This window comes from Heterocephalus glaber, unplaced genomic scaffold, assembly GCF_053883595.1.
Source record: "Heterocephalus glaber isolate CG9 unplaced genomic scaffold, H.glaber_assembly_v1.0 deba00000594, whole genome shotgun sequence".
NCBI classification, from domain to species: Eukaryota; Metazoa; Chordata; class Mammalia; order Rodentia; family Bathyergidae; genus Heterocephalus; species Heterocephalus glaber.
In genome coordinates this window covers 19,072,952-19,098,538 of record NW_028258151.1, presented here as the reverse complement: position 1 = coordinate 19,098,538, position 25,587 = coordinate 19,072,952, and the positions used below count along the sequence as shown (strand labels likewise).

General features: G+C 41.3%; 1 protein-coding gene and 1 pseudogene across 25 annotated transcripts in view; both read right to left on the bottom strand.

Moving 5' to 3' along the window:
* The window catches only part of Ppfia1 (PPFI scaffold protein A1), a 119,483-nt gene that overhangs the window by 55,088 nt on the left and 38,808 nt on the right, over positions 1-25,587 (bottom strand). For all 25 annotated transcript variants that reach the window (XR_002397351.2, XM_087205451.1, XM_087205448.1 and 22 more), the window contains exons 3-7: positions 2,940-3,041; positions 2,281-2,445; positions 1,740-1,814; positions 1,246-1,347; positions 792-1,013 (exon numbers count right to left, since the gene is read on the bottom strand). Coding sequence is in view for 24 of the 25 variants with exons in the window: in XM_087205451.1 (XP_087061577.1) it covers positions 792-1,013; positions 1,246-1,347; positions 1,740-1,814; positions 2,281-2,445; positions 2,940-3,041 (666 nt within the window). In the remaining variant the exon portion in view is untranslated. The remainder of the gene's footprint in view (positions 1-791; positions 1,014-1,245; positions 1,348-1,739; positions 1,815-2,280; positions 2,446-2,939; positions 3,042-25,587) is intronic.
* LOC106009981 (small ribosomal subunit protein mS22 pseudogene) lies at positions 11,559-12,916 on the bottom strand (annotated as a pseudogene).

Sequence of the window (25,587 nt, the reverse complement as noted above, 5' to 3'; positions counted from 1 at the left end):
AGTGCAAGGTTCTGAGTTTGATCCCCGGTACCAAAAAAAAAAAAATTACACAGGCAGAAATGTTTCTCAGAAATGAGTATCTAGCTGGGGATTTAGTTCAGTGGCACTGCTGCCAGCCTCGCAACCACAAGGTCCCAAGTTTGATCACCAGTACCAAAAAAAAAAAAAAAAAAAGAAGTGAGTATTTGGACATATTTTTACATCAAGATCCTGATGATCTAAATGTGAACAGTACGAACACTTTCATAGTTGGCCTAACCTCCAAAATTCAACACTATATATTTGTGCAGGAGGAAAACATCAAAAAAATCAGAAGATAGTTGATAATGCTCCCTTCCCCACTGCCCCAGAGAACACTCACATCTCTTTAAGGGAGCTCAACCCAACCAAAGCGACGACATATACTAGTTTAGGGAGTGCACATACTTGTTTGGGGAGAAGGAAGCTAACCATAAGAAAGCACATATAACAGCCTAGAACCTGTAGAGGTGAAGAATCCACGAAGGTAGAGAATGAACTCACACAGCACAAGTGGGAAAAGCTAGGCAAGTCCTTGGGACAAGTTCTCTACCTTTTTAAAAGACCACAGGAAAGGAGAAATTCCCACAGCCACATGAAGGTAGGATGTCACAGTCTGATAGCATTTCTTTTATTATTACTCATACAATAATCCAAAGGCTGAAAGTAACTGACAGAGGAAAGGACCAAAAAAAGCAGGGGAAAAATCAATTATCCTAAATATTCCAAATACCTGACAGTATGACAACCCTGCAATTTCTATTATCACTTACTTCGCGAACTTCTCTTTGCAATTTTGTGTTCATTTCTTCAGACTTGATGAGATCCTTTCTAGCTGTGTCAAGATCCTCTTCCAACTCCGACACGTGGCTGGAGAGGGCAGCCAGGCGCTCCTTCATCTGGCTCTGCTCTCTTGACTGCTTGTCTATGACTTCTTGGAGCTCAATTACTTTAGCAAGGTCTTCCTCGTGGCTTAAAGAGCCATCAGAAGATCTCTGATGGGTAAAATATATACCCTTAAATAACCCTGCTTAGTGTAACACAGAATAAAATAATTTCAGGAATAGGGACCATCAAAATGGATTCATGCAATTATCGGATGACAGAGCTCTCACAATCACTTCAGCTGTAAGCAGGCATTTTAGCAACAGCTTCCAAACAGCACCACATACGTACCATGAACATATGAAATCAGAAACAGAACAAAGACAAAGCCCAAGGACTTACCTTTCCATTAGTGCTTGGTGTATTTTCTTGTTCATGGTTTACGTCAAGAGTTCCATCTGTTAGTGTTTTTTTCTGATTATTCTGTTCTTTAAGAATCATTAGCTAAAACCAAAAATTGAATATGAGAATAAAATACCTTATGTGAGAGAAATGAGTAAACATAGCAAAATTCTTTTTGAAAAAACATAATTATACAGTGCTAAACATAGTACAAAAAGAAACTATATCACAATACTATCCATACTGAATAGAACCAGATTACTAGAAACAGAATTTATTAGCTACTTGACAAAGAGTATCTAAGAGATTCTGCAATGTTGAAATAAAAGTCTAGTCCCAATTCAAATGACCCCATCAGGTTGGTCTTCAATTAGAAAGAAATACAATATGACAACTATTATAGACCTCTTTTTTTATTATAGACTTTTTTTAAATTAAGAGATAAAAATAAAAAACCTCCCAATTCCAGTGCTATGATGATGTCCCAAGATTACCTCCTTGTGTGTGGCACCTAATTCTTCTTCTAACAAACTGCACCTTTCCAGTGCTACTCGTAATCGCTCTCGCACCTGAAAACAGAGTTGTTTTGGTGTGTATATGGATTCTTGCTGTATAGTTTTCCTAGTATTAGTGAAATATATATAATAGAGAACTTTCAATGTCTTTCATTGATATTACTGTCAAGAAAATGTTCTTGTTAATGGCTTTAATTTTTTTTTTTTTTTTTGGTACCGGGGATCAAACTCAGGACCTTGCGCTTGTGAGGCAGTCAGCAGAACCACTGAGCTAAATCCCCGGCCCAATGGCTTTAAATTTTAAGGCTGGGAATCACTTGTTCCTAAGTGATTCTTAACAGGAACTCAATATGCAGAATTAATCAATTTTAAGACATGTATACCAGCTAGTGTTGTTATACAGAAATCTGTTTACAAAAATTCAAAAAGCTACCAAAGTTAAAGCTTAACAAACACATGCAAAGCCTGCCATAAATACAGTGTGTGCACAAACCCAGAACCATCAGCGTGCCTGATGTACCTTTTCATCCAGGGCCTTGTGGTGCTCAAATAAGGACTTCAGTGCTTTAAGCACCTCCACCTCACTGGACACGCCTGCAGGAGACTGCGCTTGTCGCTTCACCACAGTCATCCTGAGGGAGCGCTCGTGCCTGGAGACAAGGCACTCCAAATGTTCCAGGAGCAGCTGAAACAAGGCCAAAAGAGGACACAGTGAAGAGCACTTTTTATTTCACATTCAAATCCTTTCCAATCTCATGCTAAAACAGGTTCAAATTCCTTCAATTCAGTAAAGTTAGATAAGTTCCCCTCAACTGTATTAGAATGTCACCAATTTCCATCACAAATTTCTTGTTTTTCCCTTTTTTTAATGACAGAGTCTCGCTTTGTAGTCTAGGCTGGCCTGGGACTCACTGTCTAGCCCAGGTTGGCCTCTAAGATTCAAGATATTCCTGGTTCAGCTTCTTGAATGTTGGGATTGTAGGCATGTGCTACCATGCCCAGCCTGCTATCACAAATTTTTAAGCAATGTTTACTGCTGAAGTGATTGAATATACTCTACTTGGAAGAAGCACAAAAAGAGTTTAAAAGCAGTCAGAGTGAATGACTTCTCATTCTCGGACAGCATGACTGATTCTGATGTTGACTCCAGAGCCAGACAGTAACCAGAGCCCCACTGACCCTCGTGTTGTTCCTTTCTGCTTTCAGCTCGGCAATTTCTTCTTCCCTCTCAAGCAGCTGTTCCCTGCATACGTTGAGTTCTTTCGTGAGTGCTGCAAACTCCTACAAAGCAGCAAAGTAAAGGAATAAATGAACACACACACAAATAAAAGAAATTCTCTTAGGCAAGACTTCCACTGGCCTCATAGTCAACACACACAGGCAATCCCATCACAGAATATATGAGAAAGGATTGTTGTGCTCCTCCAGAGAAATGAGGATCAACCAGCTGGCCTGAGACCACATATGTATTCCCTAGGGGATGAGACCTAACCCAGACCATCTGACTTCCCTCTACCCCAGGCACTGGTGAAAGCAAAAGCCCACCTCCTTAGAATCCAGAGACAAAAAATATTCTCCTGAGCTAGGATCCCAAGATGAAACACCCAAAGTCATTTTTAGGTGATTAGAGACCTAGAATCCTTGGAGAGACAAAGGAAAAGAGGCCTAGAAAATCACCACTTAGTCCTAGTATCCCCTCTATGCTGATTCTCCCCTGGAAAGAAGTCTGATGGCAGCCCAGGGCCAGAAGAGCTAGGCTATTCTCCTAGCCTGAATAATTTGGTCAAAGTCAACTATGAAAAAATGGGCTTTTTGCAAGTACTAGTAAGCCTTTTGCAAAGAGGGAGTCTAAGAAAACTATTTGTGCAGCAGTGTGTGACAGCTCCCAGAAGGCTGAGAGGAGCTGTAGGAGTCCTGCAGCACTGTACTGGGCTGAGCCTTGTACTATGATACTGCTTCACAGTCACCACAAATGAGCTGAGTTGAAAGACGTGAATTTGGAGCAAAGTAACTCTGAAATAAGTAAAATCAACTGCCAATGTTTCTCTGCTTTAAGTGTTTTTCCTTTAAAAGACAAAGAAGGGTAAAGATCCACCTGATAAATACTCACACCTTCAAATTAACAGGTGCTTGAGTCACGTAATTCTAGAAAGTTGGTTTAAAACAGGTAATGTTCTTAAAGGGCATTCATAGCAATCTTTTGCAGCTCAAAGTCAATCTCACCACAGGAAGTACAGGCCCTTGGTAGTCTGCTTTAACCAGGCTGGCCCTCATATGCCTATGTGAGCCACAGTGAGAATGGATACACTAATGTGTGAAAGATGAATAAAGGCAGCACTGCCACAGAAAGCAGTGGAAAAGAACAAAATTTCTCTACTAAAGTAGTATTCTGCAAGAATCATGACTGTGGGTGATCCAGTCCTAGTATGACAGCTGGAGATCTGCAGCCTGCTCTCCAGGGAAACTGGAGGAAATGATAAAAACCACTTTTCAAAGCTCCTGGAAATGGCTCAAAGGGTAACAGCCAATGATGAAACATCTCTACAAGAACTATCAGTAAGAAAGCCAGGAGTCCATGTTATTTGAGCTATGACTGCTTTCTACCTCCCCATCCCAGCTCAACACAGGAGACTTCACTGCAGACTGTTGCAGCCAAAAACACAGGGCCCCTCATGAAGCCAAAACCATGGTGGGTCTCCAGACCAACACTGCAGGGTTCCCTCCTCCAGAGTAGTAACACATGGTCCCCTCCCCAGGAAAACAACATAAAATCTTCTTCCTAGGCCAACAGAGGGTTCTCTCCCCCAGGCTAGCATCACATGGTCCTCATACTCATACCAACATGGCAGGGTCCTCCCTCCCCTAGGCCAACAAGGCAGGGTCCTTTCCCCAGGCCAACAACACAGAGTCCCCACCCCAGACCCACAATACAAGATCCTCTCTTTTGATTCACAATGCAGGGCTCCGTCACTAAGGACAACAACCAGGTAAAAATCATCCAAATGTGTCTTATAATCTGATAAAGGTCCACCGAGGTGTTGAGACATCTTCATAGGCCCAAGAGCCAGCCTTCACAAACGGGCCTCCTGGAGGGGAAGCAGTGAGGGAAGGGGCAATGGCCAGGCTGCCAAGTAGACCTTTGCCATGTTCTCTACCACCAAGTGTGAGCTCTTCCTTGTGGTACAGAGATGTCTCCTGTAGAAGTCAATACTGCCCTAGCAGATGCTTTGAGTGGCATCTCCCCTGGTGTGAACTCCAGCTGACTGTCAGATAATCTAATAACTATCATTAATGACAGAATGTGCCATCTCATTAATGGGATCTTTTATTAGAAAGATTCTGTGGCAGGTAGAAGAAAACTGGACTCCAACTAGCCTAAGTCAAAAGTTAATTATATTTCACACACCTATCAAGTCAAAGGGCTCTAGGCCTGCCTGAATTCAGGCCCTTGAATTTTCATTTTATCATTTTGTCCCTCTGTTACTATCTGGCTCAATTTTGTGACGTTACTGGCAATTCTCTGTCTTTGACTATGCCCACACCAGAGTCTATCATCCTAGCTAATGTGTTTCATTTACTAGATTCCAAGTTGGTTTTTTACCATATCTGCCTGCTCTTATTTCACTCCTTATTTTCATGCATGTTAATCTGTCTCTAAGTATCATGCAGACTTATTTTGGGAGTTTTTGCAGATTTTCCATCGATTTCTGATAGAGTAAAGTAGGCACATGTCCATGAGGAGTCATCTCTGTAAGAATGTCTTTATATTATCCATCTTTAAGCACTATGGAATCTGAGTTTCAAGCTCATCTTGATGGGGAGGTCTTAGTATTATTAGCACTCTCCCTGTCTTAGTCACTTCCAGCTACTATAAAAAAAAACTACCAAAGACTGGGTGGTTAATAAACAACAGACAATTATTTCTCATAGTTCTGGAGGCTGGAAGTCTAAGATCACAGTACTGGCAGATTCAGCATACAATGAAGACCTGACTGCCAACTATACCCTGTGTCCTCACATGGCAAAAGGGTCCAGGAGCTCTCTGTGGTCCCTTCTATATGGTCTTTAATCCCACTCAAGAGGGCTCCACTCTGACAGCTGCAGCTCCTAACACCATCACATTGAGGGTGAGGATTTCAATATACGACTTCTACAGGGGACACGTGGTTCAGACCAAAGCAATGGTGGTTGCTGCCCTCCAACCCTCCCCCCAGGTGTCAATCCAAAATTTGGTTTTCCACAGTGATGCATGGCTCCACAAAAGAATATGTCCATCCTGTTACAGAACCACTGGATGGGGTAATTCAGCCCAGGTCTTGCTTTCTACACTTATTAGGACCCTGACATCCTATAAAGCCCCAGTGTGCAGAGTCAAGAACAGCCTTAGATGGGAACCCTTACCTGAGGTCAGATTCAAAAAGTATGCATGGGTTTAGTTTCAATTCCACAGAATCCTTCAGTCCCTCTGATTCTAACCCACAGAACCAAGTTTCCTACTGACACTGCCTGTTGGGTGCACAGGCTCAGCAGACCAGTGGGACCTGGCAACTCATGTCTACCACGTAAGTTTCCAGTCTCCTTCTGTACTGAGGAGTCTTCAGGGCCAGGGATTTAGCTCAGTGGTTCTGGCGCCTGCCTCGCAAGCGCAAGGTCCCGAGTTCGATCCCCGGTACAAAAAAAAAAAAATCAGAATGTACTGAGGAGTCTTCATCTCATTTGGAGTCCTGGCTATCTTCTGTTTGCTTCTCTATTTAAATTCTACCTTTTCACTGCTTGAGATTAGAGTAGAGGTGTGTTGAAGCATGGGTTTATGTATCCTTTTTGGTCAGAATCACAATTCAAAGAACAGTTTCGTACCTACTCTGTGACAGCCACTTGGGCCACCAGAGGCAGCACCCGTCCACTTCTCAGGTGCTCGACAGGATGATGGATAAACCCAACAGAACCCTCATATGACAGATGCTTTGAATGTGATGTACCCAAGCCATTCATGGTAGGATTGGGCATGTTTTCAGGATTTTTGTTTGTTTTTGGTACCAGGGATCAAACTCAGGACCTTGCACTTGCGAGGCAGGCACCGGAACCACTGAGCTAAATCCCCAGCCCTATGCTTTTCAGGTTTGCTGAAGAAGATGGCAACTGAGCTGATTCTGAACAAGCTACTCTTTCACAAAAGCAGGAATGGCATCTGCAAAGTGAGATGGGCTGGGGCATGGGCAGTAGGGGTGTGGGAATAAGATGAACAGCATGACCGTCAAAACCCTGTACAGCAGATAAGAGTCTGAACTCATCTTGAAGGCTGTAGGAGTTCTCTAATACACAGCCTGGAAGGGCCCTGAACAGGGAGTGGGCAAACAATCAGTCTCAGGCAGTGCTCAGCATGAGGAGCAGTGCTGAAGCTGGGCTGCACATGGAGAGGAAGGTGAGAATCCAGCCAGTGGTGCCGCAGAAGCCCCAGGGAGAAGGAGGCTCTGAGTTAAGATCAATCCTAGGGAGAGAGAAAGAGAGACTCAAAAAGAACTTTCAAGACTAAGCAGAGGCCGGGGATTGCTCAGTGGTTCCGCTGCCTACCTTGCAAGTGCAAGGTCCCAAGTTTGATCCCTGGTACCAAAAAAAAAGAAAAGAAAAGAAAAGAAGACTAAGCAGAAATATGCAAGACAAGCATTAGGTACCTCAAGCTGCACTCTTCACTACTTTTTTTTTTTGGTACTGGTGATCGAACTCAGGGTCCTTGCACTTGCGCAGCAGGCAGAGAAACCACTGAGCTAAATCCCTGCCCCATGCAATCTTCACTACTTTAACAGGACCTCCAGATACTGTTTTCAAAAGAGCCTGTCAGAGGTCGAGGCTAGGAGTTGCGGGGACAGACCTGCCCAGGGCTACAGGCATGAGAAACAGGGCTTCTGGATCTATTTTAAAGCATAATCACATTGAACAGAGTAGTGGCGAACCTGTAGCACAAGTGCTGCAGCCAGCTATTTGCTATCACTGAAATCTCTAAAAGGTTTGCTACCACTGTCTTACAGGAAAACAGATCTGATCCTGACTCCAAGACTTATGAGATGCTGGGGATTTAGCTCAGTGGTTCCGAACCTGCCTGGCAAGTACAAGATCCTGAGTTTGATCCCTGGTACCGGAAAGAAAGAAAGAAAGAGAGAAAGAAAGAGAGAAAGAAAGAGAGAAAGAAAGAAAGAAAGAAAGAAAGAAAGAAAGAAAGAAAGAAAGAAAGAAAGAAAGAAAGAAAAAAAAGAATTATGAGATGCGAGTGTCCAGAGGAAGAGTATGTTTTGAATGGAAGATCTACATATTTTGTTTGTACATGCTGAATTTGAGATGACTGTTACACAGCCATAGGACAACATCAAGTGGACAGTTACAATTCTTACTGTGGTCCTTTTTTGTGGTTTTTGTTTTGTTTTGGTTTTTTTTGAGGCAGGGTCTCCCTTTATAGTTCAGGCTGGCCCTGAACTATGTAGCCCAGGTTCATGCCTCAAACTCATGGCAATCCTCCTGCCTCAGCCTCCTGAGTGCTGGGATTACAGGCCCGCAGCACACCTTGCCTGGCTCTCACTGCAGTTCTTGGCAGTATTGGGGAAGGGGATACCAGTATCAATTTCCTTCCATGCAATTTAGGGTCGGCAAGAGGAGATGAGTGTCAAATCCTGAACAGTCAACATTGCTGAGCATCAACAGGGAGCCTGGGATAGGTCTGCCAAGATGGGAGGAAAAGTGGGAAGGAGAACTTTGAAGCTTCATGTTCTCAGGTGGAGGGCCAATCACACGTATGCACTGACACTGGCAGATTAAGTCAGCTGATGCAGCACTGACAGCAGAATATGCTGAAATGAAGACCAGTGGTGACTGACAAGAGCGGCTTGGTACAATGGTGGGCTAAGTGCAACAGAGAATGGGAGGGGAAAAAGTAAAGCAGTGAGTTCTGACAACTTCTCCAAGGAACTTTGCAGTAAAGGGGAGGAAAGAAATGGGATAGTAGCTTAAGAAGATATGGGGTTGGGCCAGGGATTTAGCTCAGTGGTTGCCTTGCAAGCGCAAGGTCCTGAGTTCAATCCCCAGTACCAAAAAAAAGAAGATACGGGGTCAAAAACGACCTTCTGGAAAATGAGACCAATGTTTGTATGCAGATGATAAGAATTCAAAGAGCGAGGAATGGACAGAGCAGCCACGTGCAGACAGAATCTAGTGGCTGAGAGAAGCTGGCCTTTTCTGGGACAGCAGGGTCCCACACAGTATAAGAAAAAGAATGCAGATGACATGGGCACAGGTCCAGGTGTGCGGTAGGGTTAATAGATTTCTTCTAGTTTCCCTGAGGAAAAAAAGACACGATGTCATCAGTTTGTGTTTGGGGATTGCGTCTGGGAAGGGAAGGCAGTGACACACGTAAGACATGATTGTCAGCAGCATGACAGCTTTGGACCAGGTACATGCAATGAAAAAAAAGGAAAGAAAGCAGAAGGGCACATAGAGCTGTGACAGCAACTCAGAGCAGGGTGGGCAACGAAGAAAGGAGGCGTGCAAGATGGGGGGAAGGGTCCAAGGCCTGCAGATCCCAGGACGACTGAGCATCAGCATTTTACTTTAACAATTCTACTATGAATCAGTGTTGTTGCCTCTACATGAAATACCCAGTTGAGGCAGAGCAAGAGGACTTGGAAGCTAGACAGGGCGTGGATTACTGTCTGGGACACAGAAAAGATTGTACTCAGGCCACCTTATGCCATACAAATCTGCATCCTGGGTTCTCATCACCTACTTTCCTTTCATCTTTTTCATCCCTGGAAGCAGCCTTTACCTTTTCCACAGTTTCCTACAGACTTCCCTAAAATCCTCAAACTGTTCTCACTCACCTAGTGGTTTTAGATTTGCCCTCTACAACAAAAGAGAATATATAATCCCTGATGTTTTAGTTAAATATTGTACAAGTATTTCCAAAAAATTCAACTGCCAAAGTCATTCTTGGTATACTGCTCTGGCTACAGTAAAAAACAAATTTATAGAACTTGACAATTATTTTACTCAAAGAAAAATATTTCTCTTTGCTCAAAAGAAATAACTGCAAATGTATCAAAGCAAATTTTAACTTAGGCATTTATATAAACATTAGGCAGGAAATTCTAAAAGCATGTTCCTATTGTACTGTTTGCATTAGAGAAAAAAAAACTAATATAAACCTCAAGTACAGCAATAAATGATCTACCTTTTTACCCTCACAGGAATTTAACTGGCTGCATACTTTTTTCTTTAACAAAATATTAATTAAAAAATACAGTAAATCAGCTGAGTGTGGTGTCTCACACCTATAATCCCAGCTACTTCAGAGGCTGAGGCAGGAGGATTCCAAGTTTAAGGCCAGCCTGGGCAAAGTAGTGATACCCTGTCTTGAAATTAAGAAAGGTCTGGGGAAATAGCTGAATGCTCCCTGGGTTTAATCCCTAATACCAAAAAATACTGTAAGACAACTGTACAACTAACTTAAGGTGAAATTTTATTTACTGATATTGTATTTACTCTATTTTTTTTTTTTTGGTACCAGAGATTGAACTCAGGACCTTGTGCTTTCAAGGCAGGCGACGGCACCACTGAGCTAAATCCCTGGCCCTGTATTTACTCTATTAAGTCACTTTTGCTGGGACAAAATATCTGCCATATACAACTTAAAGGAGAAAAGGTTTATTTTTGGCTTACAGTTTCAAAAGTTTCAGTCTATGGTAAACTGGCTCCAAAGCAGAAATGTCATGAGGGAAAGGCACGGCAGAGGAAAAGTGCTCACCTCATGTCAGCCAAGAAGCAAAGAGAGCAAGGAATACTCACAGAGACAAAGGAAAGGGGTTGGGTACAAGAATATACCCTTCCAGGGCCAGGGATTTAGCTCAGTGGTTTCGCCGCCTCATGCACAAGCGCAAGGACCCGAGTTCGAGCCCCGGTACCAAAAAAAAAAAAGAATATACCCTTCCTGTTGGTATCCAGTGACCTATTTCCTCCAGCCATGCCACTGCTCCTGACAGCATGTTCAGGTATGAACTCATCATCAATGTTTTAATCCACTGATGAGGTTAGTGCCCCCATGATCCACCAAATCACATTCCAAAAGTCCCACAACTGAATACACAAGCATTCTGGAGGACATTTTTGGTCCAAATAATAATATTTACTATTATTAAAGTTTCAAGTAAGCCAGATATGGTGGTATACACTTGCAATTCCAGCATTCTGGGAGCATGGGGCAAGAGGATCACAAGTTCAAGCCCAGCCTGGGCAACTTAGTGACTTAGCAAGACCCTGTCTCCAAATAAAAAAATTTAAAAAGGGCTAGAGATGTAGCTCAGTGAGAAAGTTCTGAATTCCATGCCAAGTTTCCTCTCATCCCCAAAGTTTCACGTATTTTCTGAAATAATCAATGGAAATTTTCTTTAAAATAAAAGACTGAGTACATAGGGAGGGGAGAGAGCTTGGTGGGGGAGAAAGGGATAAAATTTATTTAAAAAACAAAATATAAGAGTGAGCCATACAAACTCATTTCCATTTGACATTATCTGAGGGTGAGAGAGAAAAATACATTAATCACTAAAATTGGTTGAAGAACTTGGTTTCTCATAATGCTTGATAATGTCGATATTTATCAATTTCTAGACAAAAGTTTCAAATCTGGATAACAGGTTCAGATTATATACATCAAACATTATTGATCAAAATCCATAATCAGGCCAATTATTTTTTAAACTTTTATTTATTTTTAATTTTTTGTTGTTGTTCATGTTTTCTGGGACAGAGTCTCACCGTATAGTCCAGGCTGGCCTTGAACTTGCAGTAATCCTCTTACCTTCTGAGTGTTGGGATTACAGGCATGCACCAATGTGCCCAGCATATTTATTTAATTATTTATTTAATTATTTATTTTTAAAATGATATATAACTTTAAAGTATTTTCAGGAAGCCACAGAATGGCTAATAAGTGCTTCTTGATAAGTCTGAAGTGTTAATTCTATATATGCGCCCCTCTATGCTTCTGTTTTTGCAAAAATCTTAATTAAATTTATTCCCTCAGCAGCCTGCTCTCTGGCCTCTTGAGCTGATAGGCCAGCTGGATGGAGCATGTGATATAGCTGGACCAAGCTGGTGGCATCATCAGTTAAATCTCTCTGAATCTGGTCAATCAACAAACCATCTTTTTTTTTCTTATTTACAAAATACCAAGCCATTCTACCAAAGTGTCTTGTTGAAAGTAAATGGTCATACTTTCCATGTTTATTGATATCTGCATAGTTCTGTTGATGAACCTTGATGTACTCAGTAGAATCTGGCTCAAACTGGGCAACACAAAGATTAAGGCCATCAGCATGCCGGCCCTGGCTGTACATGGTCTCAAGGTTTTCTTCCTTGAAAATTATCGGTGGTAAAACCCTATGACCTTCTTTGGGGAAATAAACTTGTATCACCTGGTCTCGTTCTTCCCAAGAAGCTTTGCATAGTGTGCCACTTGGTTCTCTTACAACAATAAAACACTCCCGGTGTGGTATGGCACATGATATATCAGTAAACACATATTTGGCTGTTTCTGTCCCTTCCAAAATCTTATCTTCTGCTAAAACATCATTTATTGGTGCTCATTCTTCCAGAACTGGTGGTATTTTTAATCGAACTTTAGCTGCTTCAACTGCCTTTCTGGTAGCCTCTTCCAACTGTGCCTGGGTCATTAGCTTGTAGGTTGGTGGCTTCGGCTCTCGTACAGCTGGCTTAAAAATCTTCTCCAAGTTCAATCCTGTCATCTTGATAAGGATGCTTTGGACTTCTTTATCCATAAATGTAGGTTTCTTGATCTCTGAGGTACCAGATTCTGTGGCGCTGGAGCTGAGCCGACGGCGTGGCAGCCCTACAGTGAGGGGCAGAGGCAGCAGCCGGAACAGAGTATCTGGCTGAAGCTGGGTTCAGGTCTGGATACAGACCGGCTCCATGCCTCGAGAACCTATCAAGAACCCCCACAGCGACACTGGAGTTTTGAGGGCCACCATGACCATTTGAGGCTGCTTGTGGCCCCAGCGTATTTATTTTTGACACAGGGTCTCTCTATGTAGTTCACGCTGATCTTGAGCCCAGGCTGGCCTTGAACTTGTGGTGATTCTCCTGCCTTGGCCTCCCGAGTGCTGGGAATATAGGTGTGCTCCACCATGTCCAAATTGCCAATTTAAATGGAGTCCTATGGATCAGATGTTTACCTCCAAAGGAAGTGCATCATCTCCTTGTAATACATCATCATCCCACAGGGGGTTTGCAGGTGGTTCCTGGTGGAGAGAGCCAGTAAGGACTCACTGCCCCACCCTCACATGTATCCCCTGGCCTTGTCCTCCTCTGTTCCTCTTCCTATTCTTTTCGTCTGGTCATAATATGTTACATTTCTACATCTCTTACTCTGTAACCTCATCAATAGCAACAATTTATTTTTAATTACTTGTTGCTTCACTAACCCTTTGCTAAAACAGGAAGACTTTGTTGGATGGAGTATTATTTAGCCATCAAAAAGGAAATTCTGACAGTCATTACAACATGGATAAGATGTGAGGGCATTATGCTAAGTGAAATAAGCCAGTCATGAAGAGACAAATACGAGGTCCCTAGAGGAGTCATATCTATAGAGACAAAAAGCAAGAAGTATCAGATCTATAGAGGCAAAAAGCAGAATGGAGTGTGCCAGGGAAAGGGGACCAGGAGGGGGTTAAATATTTTACAGGGAGAGAATTTCAATGTGAGGAGATGACTCCTGGAGATGGATGATGGTGACAGATGCACAATACCATAAATGTACTCAATGTCTCTGAACTGTGACTCTAAAAATGATTAAGATGGGGAATTTTTGTTGTGTTTTACCACAATTTAAAAAAAAATCAGGAGAAAAAACTTCACTGAAGGCAAAAAGTCCTTACTCTAGGAATATAAAGGGTAACAAAATGGAAAGTGGATGTAATTTTAGCAAATGGAAATGACCACCTGAAAAGCTGACTCACAGACTGACATTCTTTTCAGTCAGGAAAAGCTATTTGCCTTAGGTTTAAAAAATGTTAAAACTGAAATTAAAGGAAAATTGAAAGTCTATTAGATCTGAGTAAGCAAATCATACACTGAAATCCCCATGTCTTGATTAAAAGCACATTAATAATGACATTCATTCATCCTCTCTCTCTCTCTCTCTCTCTGTCTCTCTCTCTCCATACAGACAACAGGGACAGGGACACTGGGACAGACAACAACAAACTCTATACCTTTGTAAAATCTGACCTATGACTATCAGCAGTAACTCAATTCTGGACTTGTTCAATGTCACCATGACTGAAATAACCCTGGGTATTTAATTGATGGACATTATTTGTAAGCAGCAGATTGAAAAACATAACCAATCAAAAAATTCCAATACATGTAATTATTTTCCTGTTTCTCCATAAGAAACACACACACCGGCAAAGACTATACTCACACTTCACATCCAGTGATTATTATGTAACACTAAGTTCAAACACCTGGGACAGAACAACATTTCAGTATGACTCCATCTGAATTTAAAGCAAATGCACACCTGTATATATTTTTTCCTAGGTAGACAGATAAAATACGGAAAGATACCAAACTGCTAATGCCATTAGCCAATGTAGCTGTGGAAGCAAACCCCCTTTCCTGCTTCTCCACTTATAAAACATGGGTACCCCTGTTGTCCTCCTTCAGGGTGCTGCTCAGCCCAGGGACCACGGTCACTGGCCTGTGCCCACAGCTTCACCTGCTCACTCTGGGCCCTCCACCTGCCCACTATACATCTCTACTCGGATATTTGTGGGGGCTCATAACACTCTCTCCACCTGCACTTCCTCTTGCTCCAGTCTCCAACTCCTCCTAACCCTGACGTAGAGTCCTCTCAACCCTACAAGGTGGCACAATGGGTGCCTGGTGCACAGAACAGCCTCATCACAGTGATAGCTCTGGAAGTCAGCTCCGCATGAGTGTCCCTGCCTCTCTCACTTCCCTGTGCCTCACAAGAGCAAGTATGATGCACGAAAACCCTCAGTGCCCTCAGCACGGTTCTTGTTCCTCTGCTGGACCTCACTGCCTGGCTGGTCCCTCTGCCTTGTGTTTATGAACTGCCAGCACCCCTGACCAGCAGCTCCACCTTCACCTCAGGATCGGAGCTCTTTCCTACAGAGGAGGGCTTTTTCAACTTCCCCTGCTAGATACTCTCGAAGCACACCCTCCCCACAAGCATTCTCCCTTTTTAGTCATGGTGGTGAGCTGTCTTCCCCATGAGACCAGTTGTGTCCAAGGCAGAAATCTAGTCCTCTGTGTCCAACCAGTGTGTGCCATCTAAGTGACCGACATGACATCAAGGAACACCTACTCTCAAAGCAGAACAATGTCAAGTAGGAAAGACAATGCCAGTCAACCACATTAACTCCCAGGCTTTGCAGGCGGCAGGGCATGGCCAATGTCCAATGCTTTTGGGACTGGATGTAGAAAAGCTACCGATGGAGCGGATTCAGAGTCAGATTCCTGGGCCTCATCCTTCTGGAGGAGGGAATCATAGGGGCTGGGAACAGTCTATGCTTTCTAAAAGCTCCCCTAGTAATTTACTAGCCTTCTATGTTTGGAAGCAACTTTCCTTTCTTTAGGATCCCAGAAACATCACCTAAGTTCTTCCTCCTGACTTATTTATCTACAAAAAGGACTTCATTCTACCCAGAGCCTACAGCTGGGACAATCTAACAAGAAAGCTGTAAACCATGCCATTCAACTAAAGGCAGTAGTGCTGCCAGTCCTCCAGCTCAACAGAGTCCCATAGACCTTTCACAGTGTGTCCTTTGCTCCTTCAAGGCACCTGCCTGACAGACAGGAGATGCACTGGTTGATTTTCGCCACACTGCTAAGAGGAAATCATTTCAATATCTTCAAATATTAATTTATCATAGCAATATTTTCTTCAAACAAAAATGCTCTCATACATAATTCGTGCACTCCTCACTTGGTTTAGGGACTATTTTCTGCCTTTCCAACCTCTGCTTACCTGGATTTATCTGGGCTAACAAAATTCTCCCAAGAATGGTCTGTATTCTCAGGGCTCCTGGTCTCCTCACAGTTGACAAATTATTCTCAAGGACTCACAAACTCAGCACCCCTAAAGATATTGTGCATCTTGTCTTCTGTTCTCTCCAACACTGGGTCTTTTGCTTGTGGTCAGACAGTTACCAACGCTTGGCCCCCAGGCCTGGGCTACCTTTGCTATATTCCAGGGAGCCCACCAATAGCAATGGTAGCTTGAAATTACTAAACGTGATTTTCATTTGGAGCAGAAAAAGACAGAAGAAAAGCCACCTTTTAAAAAAATATATGGCTTAAGAGGTTAAAAATGCACTGTGCCTCTCTCCTAACTTGTGGCTTAGCAACTGAGGATGCACACTGTATGTTTCAAAACTTCAAACTAGCCAGAAAACCTTTATGCAGGATGTGCTCTATTTGCCAGCAAAAGTGGTACTGCCAGGCAGCAACAATGCAAGGACAATCTGAAACCCGCCAAGCCTGCCAGTTCTGACACTCTCATTCTTGACAACTGAACTCTTTTTTTTAACCCTTAAGGGAGTTGCATTACTGCACAGTAACTGAAATACTGATGTATTTTACACTTATATTTAAATTCATAAAAATACAATCATACTGCTTCTATTATTTAAAATTTTTATCAAGATAAAAGTCATATAAACGGAAAAATTCACCATCAGCCATTTCAAAGGGAATACCTCAGTGGTTGTCAGTATATCTACAAATGTATTACCATTGTCACTACCTAATTCCGAACGTTTTCATCATCCCAAACCACCCACTGGCAATCATCCCAATCCTTCCTGGGCAACTACCACTCTGCATTTGTCTCTACAGATCTACCTATTCTCGACATTGCACAGAAATGGAATTGTACAACATATGACCTATTGTGCCTGGCTTCTACATAGCAAGATGTTTTCAAGGGTCACTTGTGTTGTAGCATGATATAGCTTCATTCCTTTTTACTCTTTTTTCCTCTCTAGAAAGCATTGTGTTTTAGGCACAATTGGGATTTCTTCACAGGAGTGAAGTTTTGCTTCACATATTACTATCTTTCTGCTGAAGAGCAAATAAAACTGTTTTTAGATGTTAGCATTTCAGTACTTAAACACAAATAATCCTTTAGAATAAGTTAGACAACGTTAATGTGCATGACTGTTTCAAAATGACCTAAAATATTAGTGTAAATGTACATTTCATATATATCAGAATTTAAGTATAAAATCTTTGGTTGTTTATTTGTTTGTTTTTTGAGACAGGCCCTCGCTATGTAGTTCAGGCTGGCTTTGAATTCACTATGTAGCTCAGGCTGGCCTTGAACTCAAAGCGATCCTCCTGTCTCAGCCTCCTGAGTGCTGAGATTACAGGCATGCACCACCATGCCTGGCTCTAAGTGTAAAATCTCAGTGAAAATCTACAGGAAAAATATTTTACTTAACATTTTAAAACAGCCTGAGGGAAAGGGGAGACTCAAACCAATTAAATTTAAAAATTAAGGCCAGGGGCCAGGGATTTAGCTCAGTGGCGCTGCACCTGCCTTGCAAGGATGAGTTCAATCCCCGGTATGCCCCCACCTCGAGGTATGGTGGGAGGGATGGGATGGGATGGGGGGGATGGGACAAGAACAGAAATCTCTGAGTTGTCAACTGAAATGTGAGCTTTCTGCTATCTTCTAAGCTCATTTTACATGGTGATGTAACATTAGTTTAAAAAGAACATTTCACAAAGAATATTAGCTTACAAGTTCCCAATGAGAAATGTAAATGTGTTGTATACCTAAAATGTACCAATAAAAGAATTTAAGTAATTTTAAAAAAGGGCCGGGGATTTAGCTCAGTGGTGCTGCTGCCTGCCTCGCAAGCGCAAGGACCAGAGTTTGATAACTGGTACCAAAAAAAAAAAAAAAAAAAAAGAGTATTAGCTTAAAGAAGTCTCAAATAAATCAGAAACACTAGAAAAGGGCTGAGGATTTAGCTCAGTGGTGCCGCCACCTGCCTTGCAAGCACAAGGTCCTGAGTTCGATCCCCGGTACCAAAAAAAAAAAAAAAAAAAAAAAAAAAACCCACTAGAAAATAAGATAAAAACACAATGTAAGGTACATTAACATCCAGTTTATAATTATTTTTCAAACGTCCCAATAAAGAAAATGTGGGGAAAAAAAATCACCATGTGATTCATGGTGTTGTTCATGTTTACAAAAGTATATGTTTTCAAATATTTAATTCCATAGATCTATGGATGTGCCAAGAAATTACTAAATCGTAAAGAAGCCGTCTTTAAAGTGTGAAACCAGAAACTGCCTGTTCGAACTTGACAGTCTGAAACCATCATTAAGAATACAGCACAATCCAGACTTCTACAGGTATGTCTGGCCCTAACAAGCTTCGAAAAAAAAAAAAAATCTAATAGAAACAAGAGAAAAGCACATAGGAGGCTGGGGAGTTAGCTTAGTAGCACTGTGCCTGCCTGGCAAGGGCAAAGTCCTGAATTCGATTCCCGATACCACCACCCCCACACACAAAGTGCTTAAGACACAGATTTTTAACAACAACAACAAAAATCCTGAAAATATAATTCTATATAAAATATTTAATCTTTCTGATTGGTAAGAAAGGTATTATGGAAAAGTTTCCCTTTCAGGCCTTTCACTCTTCCTCAGAGCAGGTAACTCAACTGACAGATAAGTTCCTTATTTATCGAGTTTTTAAAATGTATAATAAATATATTCCTTTCCTCTTGCCTGTCTTTAGTGAAGAATGTAACCTGAAGATACTTCCATGCCAGTTGTAGCATCCTTCTTTTCTCTGCAGCTGTAGCATATCACTGAACGCCAGTGCCACTATTTAACTGGCTGTCTACTGATGGATATTATGTTCTTGCTCCAAATCATTTGCTATCACAAATAACATGGCAATGCATAACTTTGTATACAGGCTATCCTACATATGTGCCACGAATACCTGTAGGATTGAATCTTAGAATTTCTGGGTTAAAAGATGTTGATAATATTAATACTGTTAAATTTTCATGGGCCAGCCACCTATAAAAACATCTGATTTTTTGTACCCTAACCATCATGGCAAATATCTCTTTTAATCCATCTTCCACTCTCCACTGCTTGACATACAGGAGTCTCCAAAATCTTTTTATGTGCTACACTAATGCCAGCCTGGATACTAGTAGGAGGGGTTGAGAGGCAATATGTATTCTGGTACATTTAGCCACTTTCCTGGTCTTATTAGGACCAATGGAATTATACTGACATTTCACTGGAAATGAGGAAGGCTCGGCTTGTTTGAGATCACAACACTGTACTTTCTTCCAGTTGACTATAACATGAGTGAGGTGTTATCCCTATTGTACTTACAGTCATTAATTCTTCTCTAAGCACATCATGACTGGTATGTTTTTACCCATTCTAATACATATTTTTATATTGTAGCCATCCTGTCTTTCATGTTCTTGTATGTATTTTTCTTTGGAATGGTTTCTGATCATCTCTTACCTCCAAACACACATTATCAGGAGGTGTAAACATTTGACTTGTCTTCTGGTGCAGTTGTGCCCAAACATTTACATAATCAAATATTTTACCCTAACCTATTACTTTATCCTTTTTTTTTAACCCTAAGCTAAATATTGTTTTACCCTAAACTAAATGTTTTACCCTTTATTTTGTTACAATTGTGCTGATTTTCTAAAATCATGCATTTAGATTTTCTTTTTTTAAGGTACTGGAGCTCAAACTCAGGACCTTGCATTTGTGAGGGAGGTGTGCTGCCACTGAGCTAAATCCCTGACCCCTTAGATATCTTTTTTAAAACAAGTTTCATTTCTAATAATTTAAGATACTATAAAAGGGAGGTACGGGAATGCTGTAAGGCAGCTTTCAATAACAACCCACTGAGGAACATGTGCCACAGGTTTGTTACAACTGCTGTAGAATATACACCTAGAAATACACCTGGTAGGTCAAAGGGTTATGTACTTTTAATTATCAATATTTCTAATGTTGTAATTTATAATGTACTAAATAAATTTTAATTTTACCGCTTTTATCATTTCCTTATACGCTTATAATTTATAGTAAAAGTTTTTGTGCTTTGACTTAAAAAAGGAAAAGGTAAGAGCCCCCAGCTACAATAATTTCTCCATAAGTGATTAAGGTCACAGCAGGGCATGGTGGAACATGCCTGTAATCTCAGTACTTAAGGATGCTGAGGCAGGAGGATCACAAGCTCAAGTCCTGTCTGAACTAGTTAGCAAGACCCTGTCTCAAAATATAATAAATAAAATAAAAATTGCTGATGGCAGGCGATTTAGCTCAGTGGTTCCAGTGCCTGCCTCGCAAGCCCAAGGTCCCAAGTTCAATCCCTGGTACCAAAAAAGAAGAAAAATTGCTGGGCATGTACTGGTACAAACACCCAATGCTAAATGTAAATGAATTGTATACCTAAAATGTACCAATAAAAGAACAACAACAACAACAAAAATTGCTGGGGATGTAGCTCAGTAGTACCCCTCAGTTCAATCCCCAGTTCTGAGGGGCAGTGGAAAATCTTTTTTACATTACTTCAGCCTACAAGGCTATTCTCACAGTCCTGCAGTACTACACCTTACTACTTTCTAAACATGACTTGGAAAAAAATACACTTCATTCAAATGTCAGCACAATTTTTCTCCATTTTGAATTTTTTTGCCTTCTTAAACCTCCTTATGGCAATAAGGAACAGATTAATTTAGTTATCACATAACAAACACCCCCTATGATTACTTAGCTTGATATAGAAATTAATTTTATTAGGTCTGTGGACACCCTACCGAGGTCTCAAGTCACACAGAACACGCCGAATCAGCCCGCGCCCCAGTAACAATCCACTGGACCCCCCCCCCCCTGTACAGCCACCTGGTTCCACACTACAAAGACGCAGAGGACACCGGACCACCAGACCAAGGTACTGAGTCCCGCTGCTCCCGGCCCAGAGGTAGGAGCTTCTGAGCCGCCGTCCCACTGCTCCTGGTCCAGAGGAAGGGGCTTCCCAGCCACCATACCTCCTGCTGCTCCCAGCCCAGAGGAAAGGGCTTTTGGGCCACCTTCTGTCCCGTCGCTCCTGGCCCAGAGGAAGGGGCTTCTGGGCCACCACCCCTCCCACTCCTTCCGCCCCAGAGGTAGGGGCTTCTGAGATGCCATCCCACTGCTCTTGGACCAGAGGAAGGGGCTTCCCGGCCACCATCTCTCCCGCTGCTCCCAGCCCACAGGAAAGGGTTTTTGGGCCACCATCCCTACCGCTGCTCCTGGCCCCTGTCCCACCTCTCCCAGCTCAGAGGAGGTAATCTGTGCAGGCACAAACAGGTTGAAATGAGAAAAAACATAAATAAGTCTCAAAACTAGACTTCCAGATCACCTACAGCAACCCCAAAGGGAAATGAGATGGAACACTCTGATACTCAACCACCTGGACCCACTGAACTGGCAACAAAAGGGGATCTGGAAAAAATGAAATCAGAAATAAATATGATTTATCAGAAATATGATTAATAAATCTAGAGAGGACCTCAGGAACATGATGGAATCCCAACATAGGAAACAAATGGAATTCATAAAAGAGATGTAAATAGATTTCCAGGACATGAAAAACTCCACTGAAAGTCTACACAGCAGAATGAGCCAATGTGAGGACAGAATTTCAGATATAAAAGATAAGACTGCAATTAGTGACCAGGAAAAGAAAAATTGCTTCAGAATTATAAGGGAACATGAGAAATCAATCCAGCAGCTGCTAGATGATGCAAAGAAGAATAAAATAAGACTGACTGGAGTCAATGAAGAAACAGGAGAGAGTGCAGATGACATAAAAAATCTCTTCACAGAAATAATGGCAGAAAACTTCCCAAGCAGGGGAAAAGAGCTTGACATATAGATAAGTGAGGCATATAGGACTCCAAATAGCCTTGATCAAAAAAAATCTACACATACGCATATAATTGTTAAGATTCCAGACACTCAACAGAAGAACAAAGTTCTCCAAGCAGTTAGAGAAAAGAAACAAATCACATACAAAGGAAAGCCCATCAGAATCACAGCAGACTTCTCAACACAAACCATCAAGGCAAGAAGAGCTTGGAGTGACATATTCCAAGCCCTAAAGGAAAACAGCCTCCAACCCAGATTGATGTACCCTGCAAAACTAGCTTTCAAAATGGATGGAGAAATAAGATACTTTCATGACAAAGAGCACCTTAGGAACTTCGTGAATACCAAACCAGCACTCCAAAGAATTTTACACAATAGCCTAGGAACAGACATTGAGGATCACAACCCCATGAAGAAAAGCAGAATGAACCTATCTGGCATGACAAGAAATTAAATGTAAAGGGGGAGAACCCAACAAAAAGAAAAAGTCATGGCAATGACAAGTCAACACATTTCAGTTATAACCATCAATGTCAATGGTCTCAATTCACCAATCAAAAGAAATAGACTGGCAGAATGGGTCAAGAAGCAAAATCCAACAATATGCTGCATACAAGAAACACACTTCATTCAAAAGGAAACTCATAGACTGAAAGTTAAAGGGTGGAAAACAATACTCCATGCCACAGGAACCCAAAAAAAAGCAGGAGTAGCTACCTCTTGGCAGATCAAGTAGATTTCAAACCAACACTGATTAAGAGAGACGAAGAAGGACACTACATCCTTGTAAAGGGAAGAATCCAAGAGGAAGAGATGACAATCATAAATATCTATGCACCAAACACTGGTGCACCCAACTATATAAAACAAAAACTAACGGACATGAAAAGTCATATATGCACTAATACAATTGTAGTGGGGGACCTCAACACCCCACTGTCACAAATAGATAGATCAACTAGACTAAAAATAAGTAATGAAATACTAGAACTCAATTGAACTCTTGAACAAATGAACTTAACAGATGTTTACAGAGTCTTCCACCCCACAAAATCAGAATACACATTCTTCTCAGCTGCGCATGGGTCATTCTCCAAAACAGACCACATACTCACACACAGAACATGTTTAAGTAAGTGCAAAGGAATTGAAGTTATCTCCTGTATATTACCAGACCACAGTGCGATGAAATTGGAGATCCATAGCAAAAGAAACTCAAAAAATTTCATAAACACGTGGAAATTGAACAACACACTTCTGAATAACCAATGGGTCACAGAGGAAATTAAAGAAGAAATCAGACAGTTCCTTCAATTCAATGACAATGACAATACAACATATCGGAATCTATGGGACACAATGAAAGCAGTCTTATGAGGGAAATTCACAGCAGTGAATACGCATATTAGGAAAACAGAACGAGCCCAATTAAACAACCTGATGCTGAACCTCAAGCTTCTAGAAAAAGAAGAGCAGGAAACCCCAAAGCTCATACAAGGGAAGAAATTATAAAGATCAGAGGAGAAATCAATGCAATGGAGACTAAGAGAACGATACAAAAAAATCAATGAAGCCAAGAGTTGGTTCTTTGAAAGAATCAACAAAATTAGCCAAGCTTGTCAGAAAAAGGAAAGAAAAGGCCCAAATCCATGCAATTAGGAATGAAAAGGGTGAAATGACAACAGACCCAGCAGAAATCTAGAGGATCATCAATACCTACTTCCAGAACCTATACGCCAATAAGATGGACAACACAGAAGAAATGGACAGATTCCTAGATACATATGAATTACCAAAGTTGAACGAAGAAGATCTAAAAATTCCGAACAACCCAATATCAACCAATGAAATTGAAAATGTATTTAAAAACTTATCACCTGAGAAAAGCCCGGGCCCTGATGGCTTCACTGCTGAATTCTACAAGACATTTAGAGAGGAACTGCTGCCACTACTGTTTAAACTCTTCAATGAAATTGAAAGGGAAGCAATACTCCCAAATTCATTCCTGGAAGCAAGCATCACCTTGATCCCCAAAGCAGAGAAAGACCCAACCGAAAAGGAGAGCTATAGGCCAATCTCACTAATGAACATAGATGCAAAAATCCTGAATAAGATAATGGCAAACAGAATGCAGAAGATCATCAAGAAGATCATACACCCTGATCAAGTGGGATTCATTCCAGGGATGCAGGGATGGTTCAATATATGAAAATCAATCAATGTAATACACTAGATCAATAGAGCCAAGGACAAAAACCATATGATTATCTCCATAGACGCAGAAAAAGCATTTGACAAAATCCAACATGCATTTATGATAAAAACCCTACAAAAAATTGGAATAGATGGTCTCTACCTCAAACTGATAGAAGCCATCTATGAAAAACCAACAGCCAATATCATATTAAATGGTCAAAAACTGAAATCCTTCACACTAAATCAGGAACAAGACAAGGATGCCCACTATCACCACTCTTGTTCAATATAGTTCTAGAAACATTAGCCATGGCAATCGGACAAGAGAAAGAAATAAAAGGAATAAAGATAGAAAATGAAGAAGTCAAATTGTCATTATTTGCAGATGACATGATACTCTATATAGAAGACCCCAAGAACTCCACCAAAAGTCTTCTAGACTTAATAACCAAATTCAGTCAAGTAGCTGCTTACAAGGTCAACACACAAAAATCAATAGCTTTCCTCTACACCAATGACAGACTCACTGAGAGAGAAATAGGGCAAATAATTCCTTTCACAATAGCATCCAAAAAACTGAAATACCTAGGAATCATACTAACGAAAGAAATCAAAGACCTCTTCTCTGAAAACTATGGCACTCTGAAAAGAGAGATTGAAGATATCATCAGAAAATGGACAGACATCCCCTGCTCCTGGGTAGGAAGGATTAATAGAGTGAAAATGGCCATACTTCCAACACTGCTATATAGATTTAATGCAATTCCAGTTGAGATCCCAGCAGCATACTTCATGGACCTTGAAAAAACAATCCAAAAATTCATTTGGAACAAGAAGAGACCCAGAATAGCAAAAGCAATTCTAGGTAACAGAGACATGGCAGGGGGTATCATAATCCCCAATCTGCAACTCTACTACAAAGCTACTGTGATAAAAACAGCATGGTACTGGCAAAGAAACAGGCTTGAGGACCAGTGGAACAGATTAGAAGATGCAGAAACAATGCCAGACACACTCAGCCATCTCATCTTTGACAAAGGAGCCAAACATCCTCACTGGAGGAAAGATAGCCTGTTTAATAAATGGTGCTGGAAAAATTGGGCTTCAACTTGCCAAAGATTAAAACTAGACCTGTATCTCTCACCATGCACTAAACTAAAATCAAAATGGATTAAAGCTCTAAATATTAAAATAGAAACTCTGAAAAAGTTGGAACAGAGGTTAGGTAGAACCCTTGAAGACATGGGTGTAGGAAAAGACTTTATGAACAAAACCTTAGTTGCCCGTGAACTAGCACAATCAACAAATGGGATCTCTTCTTATTAAAAGGCTTCTGCACAGCAAGAGAAACCACCTGCCGTGTGAAGAGACAACCCACAATGTGGGAAAATATTTTCACCTGCTCTTCCTCAGACAAAGGTCTACTATCTCGAATCTATAAAGAACTTAAAAAGATCAGACCTCCCAAATTTAAAGACCCAATCCAAAAATGGGCATCTGAAATGAACAGACATTTCTCAGACAAAGAAGTAGAAATAACAAATACATGAAAAAATGTTCAATGTCACTGGTCATTCGAGAGATGCAAATGAAACCAATGCTGAGATTCCACTTCACTCCAGAAAG